The 19,006-nt window shown below is 50.8% G+C and overlaps 1 protein-coding gene across 1 annotated transcript in view; it reads left to right on the top strand.

The window, feature by feature from the left end:
* GIT1 (GIT ArfGAP 1) overlaps positions 1-19,006 on the top strand; it is a 42,953-nt gene that overhangs the window by 16,717 nt on the left and 7,230 nt on the right. Inside the window, exons 3-13 of the mRNA XM_063295448.1 lie at positions 2,633-2,745; positions 3,436-3,541; positions 4,858-4,944; positions 5,030-5,160; positions 6,429-6,523; positions 7,819-7,861; positions 9,501-9,549; positions 10,079-10,151; positions 16,548-16,645; positions 18,177-18,288; positions 18,379-18,512. Coding sequence (XP_063151518.1) covers positions 2,633-2,745; positions 3,436-3,541; positions 4,858-4,944; positions 5,030-5,160; positions 6,429-6,523; positions 7,819-7,861; positions 9,501-9,549; positions 10,079-10,151; positions 16,548-16,645; positions 18,177-18,288; positions 18,379-18,512 — 1,041 coding nt within the window. The remainder of the gene's footprint in view (positions 1-2,632; positions 2,746-3,435; positions 3,542-4,857; positions 4,945-5,029; positions 5,161-6,428; positions 6,524-7,818; positions 7,862-9,500; positions 9,550-10,078; positions 10,152-16,547; positions 16,646-18,176; positions 18,289-18,378; positions 18,513-19,006) is intronic.

Here is a 19,006-nt window from a genome sequence, read left to right as displayed (position 1 = left end):
GGTCCCTATTGTGGTTGAGTGAGGACTACCTGTAAATATGGCCCATTCTGTATACCCACAGCTTCCCTTCACAAGTTTGTTTGTTTGTTTATTTTATATGGTTGCTCAACCTGCAAAGATCACTCTGGGCAGCAAGCATCAGGATTGAAAAGCATGTATATCAAAAAACACAGCAAAGCAAATGTTTTGAATAATGCATCACATACGCGGACTCCTCGTGCCCCAGTCCAGTGCCCAAGGGTGAAGGTGGCAGGTGGCAATGTCAGGGCCACACAAATCTTGAGGGGGAGGGGGGGCTGTATGCTGCTCCACAGGGTAGGTGCACAAGAGAGAAGGCACATCTCATGGGTAACATCAGACAACCTTGTTTGAGGGTAGATCTTGTGGGCAGGCTGAAACAATAGGAGGCATCAGTCTTGCAGATCACCTGCCCCTGTCCTGTGAAGGGCTTGATAGGTGATGGCCGGTACCTTGAATTGCACCTGTGCGGCTTGTGAAGTACAGGTGTGCAACGGGGGTGTACCACACACCCATACCTACTCGTGCTGCTGCGCTGTGGACAATTGCAGACTGGTTGGTTTTCACAGCAAGCCCCACGTATCGCAGTACTGCGAACCAGAGGTGAGCAAGCCATGAGTGGGCATGAGCAGGGCATCTCAGTTCAGGAAGCGGGGGCAGCTGGTGCACAAAGTGGACTTGTGCAAAGGTCCCCCCTCTCTGGACTCGGCTGCCACCTGCTCTCGGACACCGGTTCTGGCTGGGGAGTTCTGGGAGTTGAAGTCCGCAGACCTTGAAGTTGCCGAGGTTGGGAAACACTGCTCCAGACTTTGAAAAGCAACCTCGATGGCCTCGCTGGTTGGCCCAGGGGAGAGATGTATAGCTGGGTGCCATCGGGGTAGTGATGATGCCTCCCTGCCAGAGAGAGGCCGTCTCGACTGAAGCTCCTCTCCGAAGATGCCTTGGCCCTGCTGGGGCTCTTTTAACCCGGCGCCAGGAGAATTGGCCCCCTTCCCTGGAGCCCAGAGGGGAGCAGCGCCTGCCTGGAATGGTGCAGTTCCTTTTCCGCCTTCTGGGCACCGTGTAAATGTTTGCCTTGTTTGAAACCTAATCTGCTGCCTTTTGTTTGGTTAAGCAATTAAACCGGTTGGTTAACCAAATGTCGTGCCCGACCATTCATTTGTGGCGCTAGGTCTGGAGCAGCAGAATGTATTTGTTTATCTAGTTCCAATTTTTGTAACCTGCCCCGATTTGAAAACGTTGGACAAAGATGATAAAAGCCAGCCTAAGACAGTTAATGCATCCCAGCAGATGAACACCCAAGATGATCACATGGGACAGTGTTTCCCAACCTCAGCAACGTTTAGATGGGCGGACTTCAATGCTGGCTGGGGAATTCTGGGAGTTGAAGTCCGCCCATCTAAACGTTGCTGAGGTTGGGAAACACTGACATAGGATGTAATGGAAGTGGAATAAGGTTGTTTTGGCTGCTGCTTAGTGCCAGGAGGGCTGCGGGCACTGCGGGACCTCCAAGGGAGGGGAGGACCACCAAGCGTGGGCTGCCATCTTGTGGCCAAAACTTTTGGGGGCACCAAGTTGGGGACAGCTGACGTACAGCCGTTGTAGGTCGGTGCTCTAAGGTGTACAGTGTTGCATTTATTCCCAAAAGTGGGAAAGGCACTTCGAGGCCAAGGGATTCAGAAACATGACTTTAAAGGTATGTATGTGGGCTCTGACGTTCCCTTTGGACTACAAGCCAAAGAACTGAGTTTATGGTGCAAGGAGGAGCATCCCGCTGTCATTAAGAGAGGAAATCTCATTTATTGTATGTATTACAGGTAGTCCTCGCTTAACAACCACTCGTTTAGTGACGATTCAGACTTACGACAGTGCTGAAATACCGACTTACAACTGGCTCTCACACAACCGTGACAGTGTCCCTGTGGTCACATGATTGCGATTTGGACACTTGGCAACCAGTTTGCATTTACAACCGTTGCAGCATCGCGTGGTCACGTGATCACCATTTTCTACCTTCCCAGTTGCTTTCTGGCAAGGAAAATCAGCGGGGAAATGTGTGATTCGCTTAACGACCACGTGGTTTGCTTAACATCCACAGTGATTCACTTAATGACTGCCACAAAATCATAAACTTGGGTCAGACTCGCTCAACAACTGTTTCGCTTAGCAACCAAAATTCAGTTCCCAGTTGTGGTCATTAAGCGAGGACTACCTGTATGTCTTATTTTAGTGTACAGCATTTACCACTACCCTACCCCAAAACGCTCTGGGCAGCATGCAACGTGAAACCGAAAGAGCCCCTCCCACATATTAATAAATAGTGACGTCAGAACAGTGTCCCCTTCAAAAAATAGTCCCCCCCCCAAAAAAAAAACAACAACCAACCAAGATTCCCAGCATCAGGGCAGTAAGAGAGAGAGAACATCACTCGGTAAGGGAGGAGGGGAGTTTGGAATTTGCATCCCAGGGTGCCAAGGAAGAAAAGCTGGATGAGCAGAAGTGATGAGCAATGAAAGGTTCCCGGGGAAGCCTTGCTGGCAGGATGGGGGGGTGTCCCTCACTTTGTGCTCATGCGCTGCCCCCCCCCATCGGCCACCCTTTCGTTCTCTCCCAGATGGTGCACACCCTTGCGAGCAACGGAGCCAATTCGATCTGGGAACACTCCCTCCTTGATCCGGCTCAGGTCCAGAGCGGACGGCGTAAAGCGAATCCTCAGGACAAAGTCCAGTGAGTCTTGCGGGGGGCGGGGGGGGTCCCGGGAGGACTGAATTGATACCTGCCAGCCTGGCTTTGCACTAACCTTAGCCCTTCTGGAGGTGCGAGGAGAAATTCCCCTCCCACTCCTTCAGGGCTCGTGCGTTTTGTAATTAGTATCCTCTCTGCCCGGACTGGTGCCAGCCAGTCTGGTCTCCCCCCTGCCTTCTGTACTCACAGCATTGATTTTTCTTTCTCAAACCTAGGACTTGATTGGCTTGCTCATCGCAAAAACCGGGGCGCAGTCTAGTTCCCTGGACTGCAGGCAGCCTGCCCAAATGGACCCGACGGAATAAAAATGCTTTACCCCAAATCCCTAGATCCCACTGTGCTTAGAATGCGGGCTTCCCAAGATATTTTGAGCCTGAGACAGGGAACAGAATGGCATTCCTTCCCCACAGCCCCATGTCATATGCTAGAGCGGTGTTTCCCAACCGTGGCCGCTTGAAGATGCCTGGACTTCAACTCCCAGAATTCCCTAGCCAGCATAGCATAGCTTAATTCTGGGAGTTGAAGTCCAGGCATCTTCAAATGGCCACAGTTGGGAAACACCGTGTCAGAGGCATCCACAAGGGGGTCTGAAAAGTCAAGAAGGGAGCGGCGACTGGAAGGGGACAGAAAATCCCTTTCCGCAACTCCACGTCCCCTTCTTTTGCCCACCAGCCCCACCAAGTCCGAATTCATCCGTGCCAAGTACCAAATGCTAGCCTTTGTGCACAAGTTGCCATGTCGGGACGACGACGGGGTCACCGCCAAGGATCTCAGCAAGGTGAGTGTGCGTGCGCATGCCTGGGCTGCTGACGCTGCCTGAGCTGGCCCTGCATCTTTGGCATCCTTGAATCCATCCTTTTTCAAAGCGTTTACGTTTGCCTTTATTTAATGAAACAAGAGAAGTAAAAATAAAGCAATCACAAAAAGAAGAACAGCAAGCAGCAAAAATGATCTCTATAAGGGCTTCTCCCACGTGGAGGAGGTCGGCGCACGGAAGTTTGCAAAACGTTTTTGCAACAGAGGGGTGACCGTATTTCATTGCTCTTGGTCTTCATGATACGCTTAGGGTTCTGGAATATTTTTCCAGCGCTCCAAGTTGGGCTCTGACTTTTTATTAATTCTTATTATTATTTATTAAACAAATTTGTATTTTGCATACTTGACTTGGATTTTTATTTTTATTTAAAAAATGTGAAAAGGAAACGAGTTTTAATTAAATTGGTAGGAGAAGGCACCCTCCAGCCAAGCCACTGATCTTTTGTTGAGGATAAGCCTTCCCTCTGGCCATTCTGGACTACAACTCCCATCATCCCTGGCTGTTGGCTGTATAAAGTTAGGGCTTGGGAAGCTAAAATCTGGAACATCTGTAGGGCATTTGGTTGAAGAGCATTAATCTTTCACGCAGAGCAATCCTGCTTCTATCCTTTTTTTCCCCCCCAAGCATCACTCAGTTTTCTGTGGCTGTAGAGTTTCCAAGGAGAGTCAAAAAAGTCAAGATGGCACTGGTGGTCATGTAGTCAAAGCCCTGCCACTTTTCTACTGATGTGGCAAGCTTCAATTGCACAGTTGTATTATTTATTTATCGATCATTGATTAGATTTTGTACAGCCTCCTGCTCCAGTGGACTCTGGGCTGTTTATGAAATACATTAAATTAAAGCAATTAAAAACATGAAAAAAACAAGACAGCCCGGACTTTAGATGTTTTTGATACCCACTCCCAGGCTGCAGACACCCTGGTTAGCTTCCAGCACATTCTGAAGCTTGAGCAAATTTCTATTGGAGGGTTTAGCAGAGTTTTTCAACCCTGGCAACTTTAAGCTGTGTGGACTTCAACTCCCAGAATTCCCCAGCCAGCATGGCTGGCTGAGGAATTCTGGGAGTCGAAGTCCACACAGCTTAAAGTTGCCAAGGTTGAGAAACATTGATGCAGAGCCTCATTTTCTGCAGGTTTTTGCTCAGCCAATTTTGATTTTTCAAGCAGGCAGACCTGGAATCAGGTTTGGGGTGGGGAGGAGTGGGGGGCTTGACTGGAGGCGTGTGTGAAAAGGCTGCCCTGCGTTTTCAGCGCTCCGATCTCCCTCTTCTTCTGCAGCAACTGCATTCAAGTGTCCGGACAGGCAACCTGGAAACCTGTTTGCGCCTTCTCTCCCTGGGGGCACAAGCCAACTTCTTCCATCCGGTGAGTCCAAGGCTCAGCTGCACAGCATCCAGAACCAAAGGAATGTCTTCTGGGCATGTGCAGAATTCCCATTTCCTGTTTTTAGGAGAAAGGGACCACGCCTTTGCATGTGGCTGCCAAGGCTGGGCAGGTCCTGCAGGCTGAGCTGCTGGTGGTGTACGGAGCTGATCCTGGCGCTCCGGACGTGAACGGCCGTACGCCCATCGACTATGCCAGGTGAGGGCTGGGGCGGTTGGCTGCCAGGAGGAGAGGAAACTGTTCTGATCCTGGGGTTTTCAGAACCAGAACCAGAACCTGGTATTTAGCAATGAATGTTCAAGTTTGCATGTTTTTGCCTCATCCAATCCATCGAGCATTTGAATGGAAACGTGCTCCTAGAGGTCATCCAGCCCAACCCTGGTGAGTGCAGGAATGCACTACACCATCCCTGAGAGCCTTGACCTGTTTGCCAGGCTTTTGTTAATGCAGCCCAGGACTGCAATGGCCTTTTTAACCGCTGCTTCACACTGCGGGCTCATGGTCAGTTATGGCCTGCTAATACCACTAGACTTCTTTGATATGTGCTGCTGCCAAGCCAGGTCCCTGAAATCCAGTGTCTGTGCATTTGATTTTTCCTTCCCAGACCATCCAAAATGCATAAAAATAGAAGCTGATGCACGATTCGCATCTACTGGAGACTTAATTTGCCTTCATTTTTCATTTTTCAGATATTTGGTACTGTTGCACCACCTGAAAGGCTAACCCATGTATTCAAGCTTTGCCTTTCCTAAGGGCAGTCCATATCATCAGATGCACAAAGGGTCATGTTGAGTTGCAAGCCTGTAGGATGTCTGCGTCTGTTGCAAGTAGAGGTGTCCCTGGGTTCACACCATGTGCCAAGCCCAGGTTAATGTAACACCTTGGCTGCATTCACATACAAGTAGTCCTCAACTTACAACCACAATTGGGACCAGAATTCCCATCATAAGTCGTGGTCGTAAGTCGAGTCACCACATGATCAGACCTGATTTACAACCATTTTTACGGTGGTCATTAAGTGAATCCAGCTTCCCCAATGGGTGTTTTTTGCTGGTCATAAATGTGAGCCGGTTGCCAAGTGCCCAAAATGCAATCATGTGACCGCAGGGGTGTGTGACTTTTTGCAATGCTCAGAAGTGCTTTAGGGGTAACTTTGGACCGTCATTAAACAAAGGGTCGTAAGTTGAGGACTACCTGTATGTCATAAGGAAACAAACCCTGTCATGGCTGAACTTGATAGCATTTTCAGACAACCTGCTAGGGGAACGACTGGGGGTATCCGCAATGCTCTGCACCACGAACACCCACCCATATTAGCCTAGACAGATTGATGCGTGAACTTGGCCCACGCATGTACGTAATTCTACATCAGCATCATGGTGCTGCCAGACACCCTCCCCCTGCCGCAGCCCTTTGGGGCTGAGCTGGGCTTTGGTGCCCCCTGACATGCTCTTTCCTCTCCGCAGGCAGGCGTCTCAACACGAGCTGGCCGAGCGACTGGTGGAGTGCCAGTATGAGCTGACTGACCGGCTGGCCTTCTACCTTTGCGGGCGCAAGCCAGGCAAGACAAGGACCCCGGGGGCTGGGGGGCTCCTGACTGGGTGATGGGGCTTCCTGTTCAGGCAGGCAAACAGTGCCAGGCTGGGAGGTCTGACTGCTCCACCTGGGTCTGCCCTCCATGCCCTCTGGGGCCAAGAGGATTTTTGGAGCCCTGCTGGAGGAGGTGCCCCCCCGCCTGACCCCCAGCTCCAAACTGATTTGCTGGCAGTGTGTTCGTGAGTGCCCAGATCTTGGGGATGGCTTTGCCAGCAGTGAGGGCTGATGGGAGGTGTAATCCAACAGCACCTGGGTAGGATGCATCTTCCAGGTTCCCTCCCTTTGGAGGTGGGATGGGGGCAGGTGGGGGGAGGGACAGAAGAAGCTTGTCTTGGTGGTCCCTCCACCCAGCCAGATTTGTATGGAACTTGGGGGCTCCCCCTGACACCTCTAACATGGTACTTCTCAAACTTGGCAACTTTAAGATGGGTGGACTTCAACTCCCAGAATTCCCCAGCCAGCATGCTGGGGGAATTCTGCTGGCTGGGGAATTCTGGGAGTTGAAGTCCACCCATCTTAAAGTTGCCAAGTTTGAGAAACGGCTCTAACCTGTTTCTTTTAAGTGGTTGCCAAATTTTGGCTTTCTCTGATGCTTAATGCCATTGGGGGTTGGGGCTGTTTCATGGGGCTTCCCCATTCTTTCTTCCTGATCGTTAGATTTCTGTGAAAGGTGGGTTTCCCCAAGTTTGCCAATGCCCCCCTCTTATTCAACATGGGGGGCTTCAGCCCCACCAGCTTCAATCAGCAAATTTTTGCTTCAGGGAGGGGGAGCTTGGGGGCAGAATGACTTGGCAAGACAGTTTGACTGAAGGGCAAATCGCGACTTCTTCCCCAAAATAGGGAGAAAACCTCCATCTGTGAAATAAAACCACCCCTTTAGCAAATGCGCTAAACATTTTGCACGTCCTCCAGTCGTCATTCTAAAAAGTGCCGCATTTGGAATCACGTATAATTTCAAAATGCAGGAGTTCAAGTTTATGGTTTCCTCCCGGTCTTTTCTTCGTTTTGCCCACAGAAATGGCTTGGCGAAGCCCTTCTTACCTTCTGTTCCTTTTATAATAATTATTATTCCTGGCGGTATTTTATTTTTCTACAGCATTGCAGGTTGGGGAGGGGGGAGCTGATTGTTATCAGTTGTAGATATTTTTACAGCCTTTTTTCTTAAAGGCATTTTGCATCTGTGTGAGAAGATGGCAGCGGGTCTGGCCAAGGTGTTAGTTAGATCTGCTCAGCCATGTTTTTCCCCGTCTTTCCATGTAGATCACAAGAATGGGCATTACATCATTCCCCAGATGGCAGACAGGTGAGGAGAACCCCTCCCCTTTGACCCCCCCTCCCCGTCTGCCCTCCAAGGGAAGAAATGCTGCCACCGCGTGGCCGTTCTCGGTCAGTGGTCCCCCGTTGGGGATCGTGGCCGGCGGGATCTGAAAAAACAGCCTTTCCTCTTGGCTGCAGAGAATTCCTTTTAAGAAAAAAAAATTGGTTGTGTTCTTAAAAATCTAACCCAACCATATCAGCCTGAACCTAACATCTATCCTAGAGAAGGAATTGCCTTAATTAATTTTTTCGCCTTTCTTGCCTGGTTTACATTAAAGGTAGCTTAAAGTGAGATCCAGTAAGGCAGGCCATTGTACAATGTCGCAGGAGGTAAAATCATACAGAACAATTGCAATTTATTGTGTAGCCTTCCGGAAGTGTTGGGAGTACTGACATTTTTTCCCCTCAAATCACTTTTGTCTCTGTGTTTTCAGATGGACATATCAGGATAGCTCCAGGAGAGCAAAATCTCACTGTGTAATCTTAATTATCCATTTAGTGAATATGGGATATGGCAGCTTTTCCAATATTTAGCCATTAAAACAATGCAAGATACTATGGAAAGCTAAACCAAGTTTAGGGGAAGACCCCCTTTTTTTCACAAGGAGTCAAAATTAAGCAAAATCTGCTGGAACATTTCCAGGTATTTTACAGTAACACACCAGGATTTCGAGCCCCTGGAGATTTAACAGTTGCAGTGACAACAGGCCTAGAATAATCAGGCTGCCAAAAGCACAGATGGGTGGATTTGCATTCAGGCCCCAGTTCTTGTTGGGAAAGCAGATTTCTTCGGTTAGGGAGTCTGGATGGGGCGAGTCTAAAGTCTGCTTTAGACGTCAGTAAACATACTTGGAAGTCCCTGAATGAATGCTGGTTAAGTTTCTGTGACAGTCTCTCAGCTGGTACTTCCTTCACTTGGCCCTGCGCCCCCGGGCATGGGGCTGAAGAGCCAGGCTGCAGAGGGGTTTGGCCCCGGGGCCAGTTGCATTAGGAGAAGGAACATTGTATGGTGTGCCTGGCAGGCAGAGGGCATCCCTCTCCAGGGCGTGAGAGCTAGGGAAGCAAGCCTGGCATTTGGGGGTGCGGGGTGTGTGGCTGATGCTCCCCCTGGGCCTTTTTAACCTCCTCCTCTTTCTTCCCTGCTGCTCTTTATGGAACTCAGAGTGCGTCCAAAATGCATGTCGCAAAGGTACGGAGGGCTCAGCTCTCCACTGCATGCATTGCCGTTGCCTCCCCCCCCCCATGTTTTGTGGGGCCTTGTGCATGTGGGGGAAGAGGGGACCACTGGGACATTTTATGCCCGATGGGATCATCTGTGCCCTCTGCTTCCGGATACTCAAGCTGCTTGCACCTGGAGCCCCAGGAGATGGATAGACGGATTCCATTTTTTCTCCCCCCTCCCAAATCTTCCACCTCTGTCCATCTACCGGCTAGTGACCATACTTCGTTTCTTTGCTCCCCCACCCCCCAAAAAAGAAATCTGGTTGTCTTTCTTCACTGGGGGAGCCTGGAGCTTTGAACCATGTTTCTGAGGGCTGTTTGTGTCTGGGGGGATCCAGCGGAGGTGCCCTCCACGTAGGAGCAGTTGAGCGGGTGCACTCACAGATCTTTTCCTGCTTCCCCAGCCTGGACCTTTCTGAGCTGGCCAAGGCAGCCAAGAAGAAGTTGCAGGCGGTGAGTCAGCCCCGGGGGTGAGGGGTGGCCTGGAGCCCCATAGCCGGCTCAGGCCAGGCTCCCTGGTGACCAACCTTCTTTTCCTTTAATGTGGGCAGGGTGGGGTCTCTAGGGTGGGTCCCTAACCCAGCCAGCACAGCTGAGGAATTCTGGGCATTGAAGTCCACCCATCTTAAAGTTGCCAGGGTTGAGAAACGCTGCCCTAGGGAGTTGCCCCTCCCCATTTTGAAGCCTGGAAAGGCCTCCTCTGCTTTATCAGTCCAATTCCATGTGTAACGGGGAGGGGGAGAGGCGCCCCCTTGCGTCCAAGTGCTCCCTAGCAAAGTGGCACAAAGCTCTGCCGTCCCTGTTCGGTTGGTGAAGCTGCATCCTTGGGCAACGTGCGGAACTCGTTCCACTAATCTTGGGAAGGTGCCAAGAACTCGGCCCCAGACCCCCAAGCCCTCCCTACCCCGACAAAGCACCGTGGCCCACATCCCCTCCCTAAGCTGAAGCCCTTCTGCTGACTGTCCCCTCCCCTCCCCAACAGCTCAGCAACCACCTCTTTGAAGAGCTTGCAATGGACGTATACGACGAAGTGGATCGCCGTGAAAATGACGCCGGTAAAGCCTTGAGTCTGTTTTCTGGGAGGACCAGCTGGGGATTATTGCTCACCCCTTCTGAGGCCCCTGCTCTTGCAACGGTTAAGGACTAGAAACTTGCAGAGGCTTGTCAACATGTCAGATTCATCACTTAAAGGGCAGCCTGGCTTTGGGAACAGTCATCCAGGTTTCTTTGCCAAAGGGATAGGGGGTGGGCATGGGATCAGGCTTTGGTGCAGCTTGGTTTGCTTGCCTGGACCACCTGCAGCGGAACACGGCATCTGTATCTGATTGCGGCTTGGGGTTGGACAGGGTCAGACTAAATGACCTTTCCCCTCCTTGGGTTCTAACAGAGTCATCTCGGAAGGCTTGAAATGTGATATCTAAAAATCTCATTAACTCTTTTGCTTCCTTCCGGTGCACCCAAATGATGGGTTGGCTCCTGCTTCCAGTGTGGGTTTGCCTGGTGTCCTTTTCAACCAAGTATTAAGCCCATCCCAGGTTGTTTATTCGTTTAGTCGTTTCCGACTCTTTGTGACTTCATGGACCAGCCCACACCAGAGCTTCCTGTCGGTCGTCAACACCCCCAGCTCCCCCAGGGACGAGTCTGTCACCTCTAGGATATCATCCATCCACCTTGCCCTTGGTCGGCCCCTCTTCCTTTTGCCCTCCACTCTCCCCAGCATCAGCATCTTCTCCAGGGTGTCCTGTCTTCTCATTATGTGGCCAGAGTATTTCAGTTTTGCCTTTAATATCATTCCCTCAAGTGAGCAGTCTCGCTTTATTTCCTGGAGGATGGACTGGTTGGATCTTCTTGCAGTCCAAGGCACTCTCAGAATTTTCCTCCAACACCACAGTTCAAAAGCATCGATCTTCCTTCGCTCAGCCTTCCTTATGGTCCAGCTCTCGCAGCCATATGTTACTACGGGGAACACCATTGCTTTAACTATGCGGGCCTTTGTTGTCAGTGTGATGTCTCTGCTCTTGACTATTTGATCGAGATTGGTCATTGCTCTTCTCCCAAGGATTAAGCGTCTTCTGATTTCCTGGCTGCAGTCAGCATCTGCAGTAATCTTCGCACCTAGAAATACAAAGTCTTTTACTGCTTCTACATTTTCTCCCTCTATTTGCCAGTTATCAATCAAGCTGGTTGCCATAATCTTGGTTTTTTTGAGGTTTAGCTGCAAGCCAGCTTTTGCACTTTCTTCTTTCACCTTCATCATAAGGCTCCTCAGTTCCTCTTCGCTTTCAGCCATCAAAGTGGTATCATCTGCATATCTGAGATTGTTAATGTTTCTTCCAGAGATTTTAACTCCAGCCTTGGATTCCTCAAGCCCAGCTTGTCGCACGGTGTGTTCTGCGTACAAGTTGAATAGGTAGGGTGAGAGTAGACAGCCCTGCCGTACTCCTTTCCCAATCTTAAACCAGTCCGTTGTTCCGTGGTCTGTTCTTACGGTTGCTACTTGGTCATTATACAGATTCTTCAGGAGGCAGACAAGATGACTTGGTATCCCCATACCGCTAAGAACCTGCCACAATTTGTTATGGTCCACGCAGTCAAAGGCTTTAGAATAGTCAATAAAACAGAAATAGATGTTTTTCTGAAACTCCCTGGCTTTTCCCATTATCGAGCAGATATTGGCAATTTGGTCCCTAGTTCCTCTGCCTTTTCTAAACCCAGCTGGTACATCTGGCAATTCTCGCTCCATGAACTGCTGAAGTCTCCCTTGCAGGATCTTGAGCATTACCTTACTGGCACGTGAAATGAGTGCCACTGTTCGATCGTTTGAACATTCTTTAGTGTTTCCCTTTTTTGGTATGGGGATGTAAGTTGATTTTTTCCAATCTGATGGCCATTCTTGTGTTTTCCAAATTTGCTGGCATATAGCATGCACTACCTTGACAGCATCATCTTGCAAGATTTTGAACAGTTCAGCTGGGATGCCGTCGTCTCCTGCTGCCTTGTTATTAGCAATGCTTCTTAAGGCCCATTCAACCTCACTCTTCAGGATGTCTGGCTCTAGCTCACTGACCACATTGTCAAAGCTATCCCCGATATTGTTATCCTTCCTATATAGGTCTTCCGTATATTCTTGCCACCTATTCTTGATCTCTTCTTCTTCTGTTAGGTCCTTGCCATCTTTCTTTTTGATCATACCCATCTTGGCCTGGAATTTACCTCCGATGTTTCTAATTTTCTGGAAGAGGTCTCTTGTCCTTCCTATTCTATTGTCTTCTTCCACTTCCGCGCATTGCTTGTTTAAAAATCATTCCTTATCTCTTCTGGCTAACCTCTGGAATTTTGCATTTAATTGGGCATATCTCCCCCTATCGCTGTTGCCTTTTGCTTTCCTTCTTTCTTGGGCTACTTCTAGTGTCTCAGCAGACAGCCATTTTGCCTTCTTGGTTTTCTCCCTCTTTGGGATGTATTTTGTTGCCGCCTCCTGAACAATGTTGCGGACTTCTGTCCATAGTTCTTCCGGGACCCTATCTACTAAGTCCAGTCCCTTAAATTGATTCTTCACCTCCACTGCATATTCCTCAGGAATATTAGTGAGCTCATATCTAGCTGATCTGTGGGTCTTCCCTAATCTCTTTAGTCTGATCCTAAATTGTGCAAGAAGAAGTTCGTGATCAGAACTACAGTCAGCTCCGGGTCTTGTTTTTACCGACTGTATAGATGTCCGCCACCTTTGGCTGCAAAGGTTGTAATCAATCTGATTTTGGTGTTGACCATCTGGTGAAGTCCACGTATAAAGCCGTCTCTTAGGTTGTTGGAAGAGAGTGTTTGTTGTGCAGAGTGAGTTGTCTTGGCAAAATCCTATCAGCCTGTGTCCTGCTTCGTTTTGTTCTCCCAGGCCATGCTTACCTGTCATTCCAGGTGTCATTTGACTGCCCACCTTAGCATTCCAGTCTCCCGTGATGAAAATAACATCTCTTTTAGGCGTGTTGTCCAGTAGTTGCTGCAGATCCTCATAGAACTGCTCTACTTCAGCGTCTTCAGCATCTGTGGTTGGGGCGTATATTTGGATCACTGTGATGTTAGATGGCTTGCCCTGAATTCGAATTGAGATAATTCTGTCGTTTTTTGGATTGTTTCCAAGCACTGCTTTAGCCACTTTCCTATTAATTATGAAGGCCACTCCATTTCTTCTGTGGTCCTCTTGTCCACAGTAGTAGATCTGGTGGTCATTTGACGTGAAGTGGCCCATTCCAGTCCATTTCAGTTCACTGACACCCAGAATGTCTATCTTTAATCTTGACATCTCACCAATAACCACATCCAATTTGCCCTGGCTCATAGATCTTACATTCCAGGTTCCAGTGGTGTGTTGATCCTTAGAACATCGGATTCGCCGTTCACCACCAGCACCGTCGGCCGCTAGCCATCCTTTCGGCTTTGAGCTAGCTGCGTCATCACGTCTGGGGCTAGTTGAGCTCATCCTCGGTTCCTCCCCAGTAGCATTTTGACCATCTTCCGACCTGGGGGTCTCATCTTCCGATGGTATACCGACATATCTCTGGTTGTACTGATCCATTGAGTTTTCACGGCAAGAATACTGGGGTGGGTTGCCATTACCTTCCCCAGGGATCGCATTTAGTCTGACCGCTCTGTCACGACCTTCCCGTCTTGGGTGGCCCTTCACGGTTTAGCTCACGGCATCACTGAGGTGCTCAAGCTCCAGCACCACGGCAAGGTAACGATCCTTTGCTGAAGCATCCCAGGTTGCCTTTTCTATTTAATTAGCACCTTTGCTGCTTCTGGCATGGTGTGTTCATGGACCCTTTTGTATAGCTTTAGTGGTTTGTGAATGCTTTATTGTCAGTCTTGCATCATCTCTTCTTAAAATTCTGCTGCAGTTCTGCTTTTTGACACACAAGCCGCCTTGATTTTGTTTTTAAGCCCAGAAGGGTGAGATATTATGTGTAAATAAATGTGGCAAATGCATGGCTGGGGACGTAATCCTGAAAGATCCTTGTAGCGATTCTTGCATACTTTGTGAAGGATAGGATGATGGCCATTGTAGTCCAGCACATTGGAAGGGCCCCAGATTGTGGAAGGTGGTCTAGCTAAATCTCTCCCTTCCTTGAGTCCCAGTCGAATATGAAGATTTAAAGTTTGATTTGGGGGCTGTGTTTAAGAAGTGCTCACGGTGTGAAATGGGCTTAGTTGTAATTGCACATTGGGTCATTTTTATTTAGTGCAAACTCTGCATTTTTGTTTGGTTCCAAATTCTGACCACTGGTAATGAGCTTGGAACTGCAGGCAGGCCCAGCGTGATGGAGCTTGACGTGCTTCAAGTCTGTTGTGGCCCAGCTGGACCCTCTCTGTCAGCCGACCTTATAGGGTTGTTCTGCAGCTGATAAAAGAGATCACCACAAGCCAGCAGGGCGGATCAAAGAAGGGGAAAAGGGAGAGCGCCAAATATGTGCCAGATGCCCATTAGAATTAAACAGTGCTTTTCAAACTTGGCAACTTGCAGAGGGGTGGACTCCAACTTCCAGGATTCCCTAGCCAGCATGCTGGCTCTAGGGAATCCTGGGAGTTGAAGTCCACCCCTCTTCAAGTTGCCAAGGTTGAAAAACATTGGAGTAGAAGAAGGCACTGGCATCTTCGGTCATTGTTCTTGCCTGCTGTGTGAAGACTGGCCTGTGATGTGTTGTCCAGAGCCCCTTCCTTCCTTTCTTCCTTCCTTCCTTCCTTCCTTCCTTCCTTCCTTCCTTCCCCTTTTTCCCTTTCTCATCTTCCTTCCTTCCTTCCTTCCTTCCTTCCTTCCTTCCTTCCTTCCTTCCTTCCTTCCTTCCTTCCTTCCTTCCTTCCTTCCTTCCTTCCTTCCTTCCTTCCTTCCCCCCTCCCTCCCTCCCTCCTCTTGGCCAGAGCCCAGCACAGCTTTGGCTGAGTCATGCCAAGAGCGGTGGGAGGAACAGCACCAAGGAGATGGGATCACGGATGCTGGTGGGGCCAGTGTGCCGAGGCTGTGCTATAGCTTGCTCCTGCCCCCTCCCCAAGGCAAGGGGGGCTCTGCCCTGCCAGCGGGGAAATGGCCTGCCCTCTGGGCAGCCGAGCGGCCTCCCTCTCTCTCCCCAGCGGTCCTTCCCTGCATTGCCAGGCAGCAGCGATGCCAGCCTGGAGCAGGGCTCCGTCTCCTTGATGGTGGATCCTGCTTCCCTGCAAGAGGAAAGGAGGCAAAGCTGGCTCCTGCTCGAACGCAGGATGTGTGTGCGTGTGCGTGCGTGCGTGCATGCATCCGTGCGTCTCCATGGAGAGTTAGGGTGGGTCTGGCCAGTTCCCACAGCCCCCAGTTCTTCCATTCAGCCTTTGTTGTTCCTTGAGTTCTGGCCCCATAGCTGGAGGGGGATCTTCCTCTTCCCATCAGAGTAATTCTGGCATAAATCTGCTTTGGAAGCCACCTTTTGATTCGTAGCCTTAACATCAGTAAAACACATTAAGCTGGGCCTTGTAAATCAGTGTTTCCCAACCTTGGCAACTTTAAGACGTGTGGACTTCAACTCCCAGAATTCCCCAGCCAGCTTTGCTGGCTGGGGAATTCTGGGAGTTGAAGTCCACACGTCTTAAAGTTGCCAAGGTTGGGAAACGCTGTTCTAGTCTGAACTTGGGCTTTCCCTTGTAAAACTGACCCTACGAGGCAGCTCCTAACATGGGAGACTGAGCCTGTCGGGGCTGAACAGTTCTTCCAAGACCATGTGAAGGTTGGGGACCCACTTCCTCGAGAGCTGCAGTCAGAGCGTGTTCCTTGTGAGAGGAAACAAAACCGTCAAGGGAAGAAAGGGCAGTGCCTCTTTGGGGATTCCCCATTTGCGTGCAAGGCTGCAGGTCCATCATGGTCTTTTGCCTGCGGGAGAAACCAAAACAATCTGGGACACCGTCCGAGTGGCCAGCAGAACGTTGACATCGCTAATGTCCATCGTCCCCTTTACATTTCCTTGTTGGGAGAGCGAAGGTTTTTGTTGGGGGAGGGGGTTTTCAGGGGCCTCCAGCAGGATGTCTCCCCACCCCGTCTCTCCTGGAAAGGGTTGCTCCGTCTCTTTCCAGCCAGTTCTCTGCTGGAGATAGAAAGGCGGGGAGTTCTCATGCCCGGTGCATTTCCGTTCTTCTCTGAGCCCTGGAGACGCGGAAACGTCTCCCCTAGATTCGCTTGGCAGCAGAGCACGTCGGAAACCGCTGTGCTTCGATTCATGCTCCCAGCGAGGATTGCTTGGGATGCAGTGGGCTGGATGATGAGCATGTCCTCGTCTGAAGGGCTTTCCCATGGTTCGTTCTGATGTGCCTCTGGTGCCCGCTTTGGGGCTCGACATGGGTCCCCAGGCCTCCCTAAACGCTGGGATTGCCTGCGGGGAAGGGGGGCTGCAAATTGGCTAACTGTGACTCTGTTCTCTGCTTCTCACCCCCAAAAGTCTGGCTCACCACGCAGAACCACAGCACCCTGGTGACGGAGCGCAGTGCCGTCCCCTTCCTTCCTGTGAATCCCGAATATTCGGCCACACGCAACCAGGTAATCGGAGCGGTGCAGTGCGCTGGAAGGGAGGTTTCCCTTCATGGAGGCTGCGTTGGCCCGGACAGGCCCACCTCTGGTGGAGGCAAACGCTGGGTCTCGCGTTCCCACCTGAACCCGTATCTTCTGACTTGGCCTTCTGATCTTCTGGATACGGGATATCTCGGGCCTGCGGGTATGAGTGCTTGCTGCGGGCTTGTTGGCCCAGTTTGGGCTCAAGACTTAGCTACTTTGAGATCTCCGGCACGCATTCCCTGTTCTGGGAAGATTCTCTCATTCACCTCTAAAAACGCACCAGGTTTTCACCCACTGATGATCTTATTCTGGGGGGGGGGGTATTTTTAGTTTTATTTTTTCTGTTAACTGCCCAGAGGCTTCATTAGTTGACAGCATAACAAATGTAATAAATTAAATTATATAGAGAAAGCCAGTTTGGTGCAGTGGTGAAGGCACCAGGCCAGAAACCGGGAGACCGTGAGTTCTAGTCCCGCCTTGGGCACGAAGCCAGCCGGGCAACCTTGGGCCAGTCACTTTCTCTCAGCCCTAGGAAGGAGGCAGTGGCAAACCACTTCTGCAAAACCTTGCCAAGAAAACTGCGGGGACTTGTCAGGCAGTTGCCGAGAATTGGACACGAATGAACGGATTATATATGTGTATATATATATATATATATAGAGAGAGAGAGTATATATAGTGTATACAGTGTGTGTGTGTGTGTGTGTTTAAAGAATAACCTCTCTCGGCATATATGTGTAACAATTTAAAGGTCTTTTGGTGCTTTGGGACTGGAGTTGAGGGTTTTCATTTCTGGCTCTAGCCCTCACCCTTCCTGCCCTGGCACCAGGGCCACAACTGGGGGGGGCAAGCGGGCACTTGCCCTGGGCGCTGCACTGGGGGGGCACCAACAGTGCTGGGGGGGCACCAAAATGGGCGTGGAATCCATGTTCGCCCCAGGTGACACAGAGCCTAGTTGCGGGCCTGCCTCGCACTGAGGGTCTTCCAACCAAGGTCTGCATGGCACAACCGGGGCCTCGAGGGGACCCTGAGGTCTGGCGCCAAGCCCCTCCCTGAGCCGATAGCTCACTTTCATCGCAGCTGAAGGAGGGATTTGTAACTTGGGAGCTGCTGAGCAGTGGATAAAATTGGGAATGTTGGTTAAAAGGTCACGGAAGTGTATGAGGTGCACAGGGGTGTCCATCAGGTGTGGTCAAAAAAGTCAAGATGGCACCCCTGCCGATGCGCTTGAAGCTCCCCCGGTTGTGCCACACACAAAAAACAGGTGGAGTACTCATTGTGCTGTTGCAGTCGCCATCTTGACTTTTTTGGCCACCCCTTGCAGACACCCTGGAGGCAGAACTGCTTCAGTCGTGGGTGCCTTTACACGTTGCCTTGGCCCGTCTTTCTCAGCCCCCAAAGACTGCCTTTTGGTGCTTGCTCAGAGCTGGGTGTTTTAAGCTAAGATTCGGGTGGTTTCAACGCCGCTCCCGTCTGGGGCTTCGTTCCTTACCCCGCCCTTTCCCCCCTTGCCCAGGGTCGGCAGAAGCTCGCTCGCTTCAATGCCCGGGAATTTGCGACCCTCATAATTGACATCTTGAGCGAGGCCAAGCGGCGCCAGCAGGGCAAAGGCCTCACCAGCCCCACAGGTGAGTCTGGGCAGAGAGGAGGCTGTGGGGAGACAGGCCCTGGCGGTGGGCACTCCTTCCACACCAGTAACCAGCATGCTGTTGCTGCAGAGGCCCTCGACTCCTCCATCCACGGCCCGAGCGACTTCGACGACCAGCACGATTATGACAGCGTGGCCTCGGATGAGGACACGGACCAGGAGCCCCTGCGAAGTGCGAATGCAGCGCGCAATAACCGTGCTCGGGTGAGCCTTCTTGAAAGGGTGGGTAGGTGGGTGGAAGGCAGGCAGGCAGGCAGGAAGGAAGGAAAGCCTGGAGTTTAAGATGGATGGATGGATGGATGGATGGATGGACGGATGGACGGACGGACGGACAATCTGGAAGGAAGGACGGACGGACTGGAGTTTAGGATGGAGGGAGGCAGGGAGGGAGGGAGGGAGGGAGGGAGGGAAGGAAGGAAGGAAGGAAGGAAGGAAGGAAGGAAGGAAGGAAGGAAGGAAGGAAGGAAGGAAGGAAGGAAGGAAGGAAGGAAGGTCTGGAGTTTAAGGTGGATGGATGGACGGACAGTTTGGAGTTTGGGAGGGAGGGGGTGCTTGTTTGCTACCACGATAAACAATTCAGGGACTTGCAGCCATTGCTTCTTTGTTAAGGCAGATTGTCCTGCAGCTTCCCTGGAGATGCTGCCGTCTTTGACAATGTTCTGTGGCCGGCCATTTAGCCTGCAAGGGGGTGGCTCCCT

The sequence above is a fragment of the Candoia aspera genome, chromosome 1, assembly GCF_035149785.1.
Source record: "Candoia aspera isolate rCanAsp1 chromosome 1, rCanAsp1.hap2, whole genome shotgun sequence".
NCBI lineage: Eukaryota > Metazoa > Chordata > Lepidosauria > Squamata > Boidae > Candoia > Candoia aspera.
The sequence above is the reverse complement of the archived record's forward strand: the minus strand, read 5'-3'. Positions and strand labels throughout refer to the sequence as shown.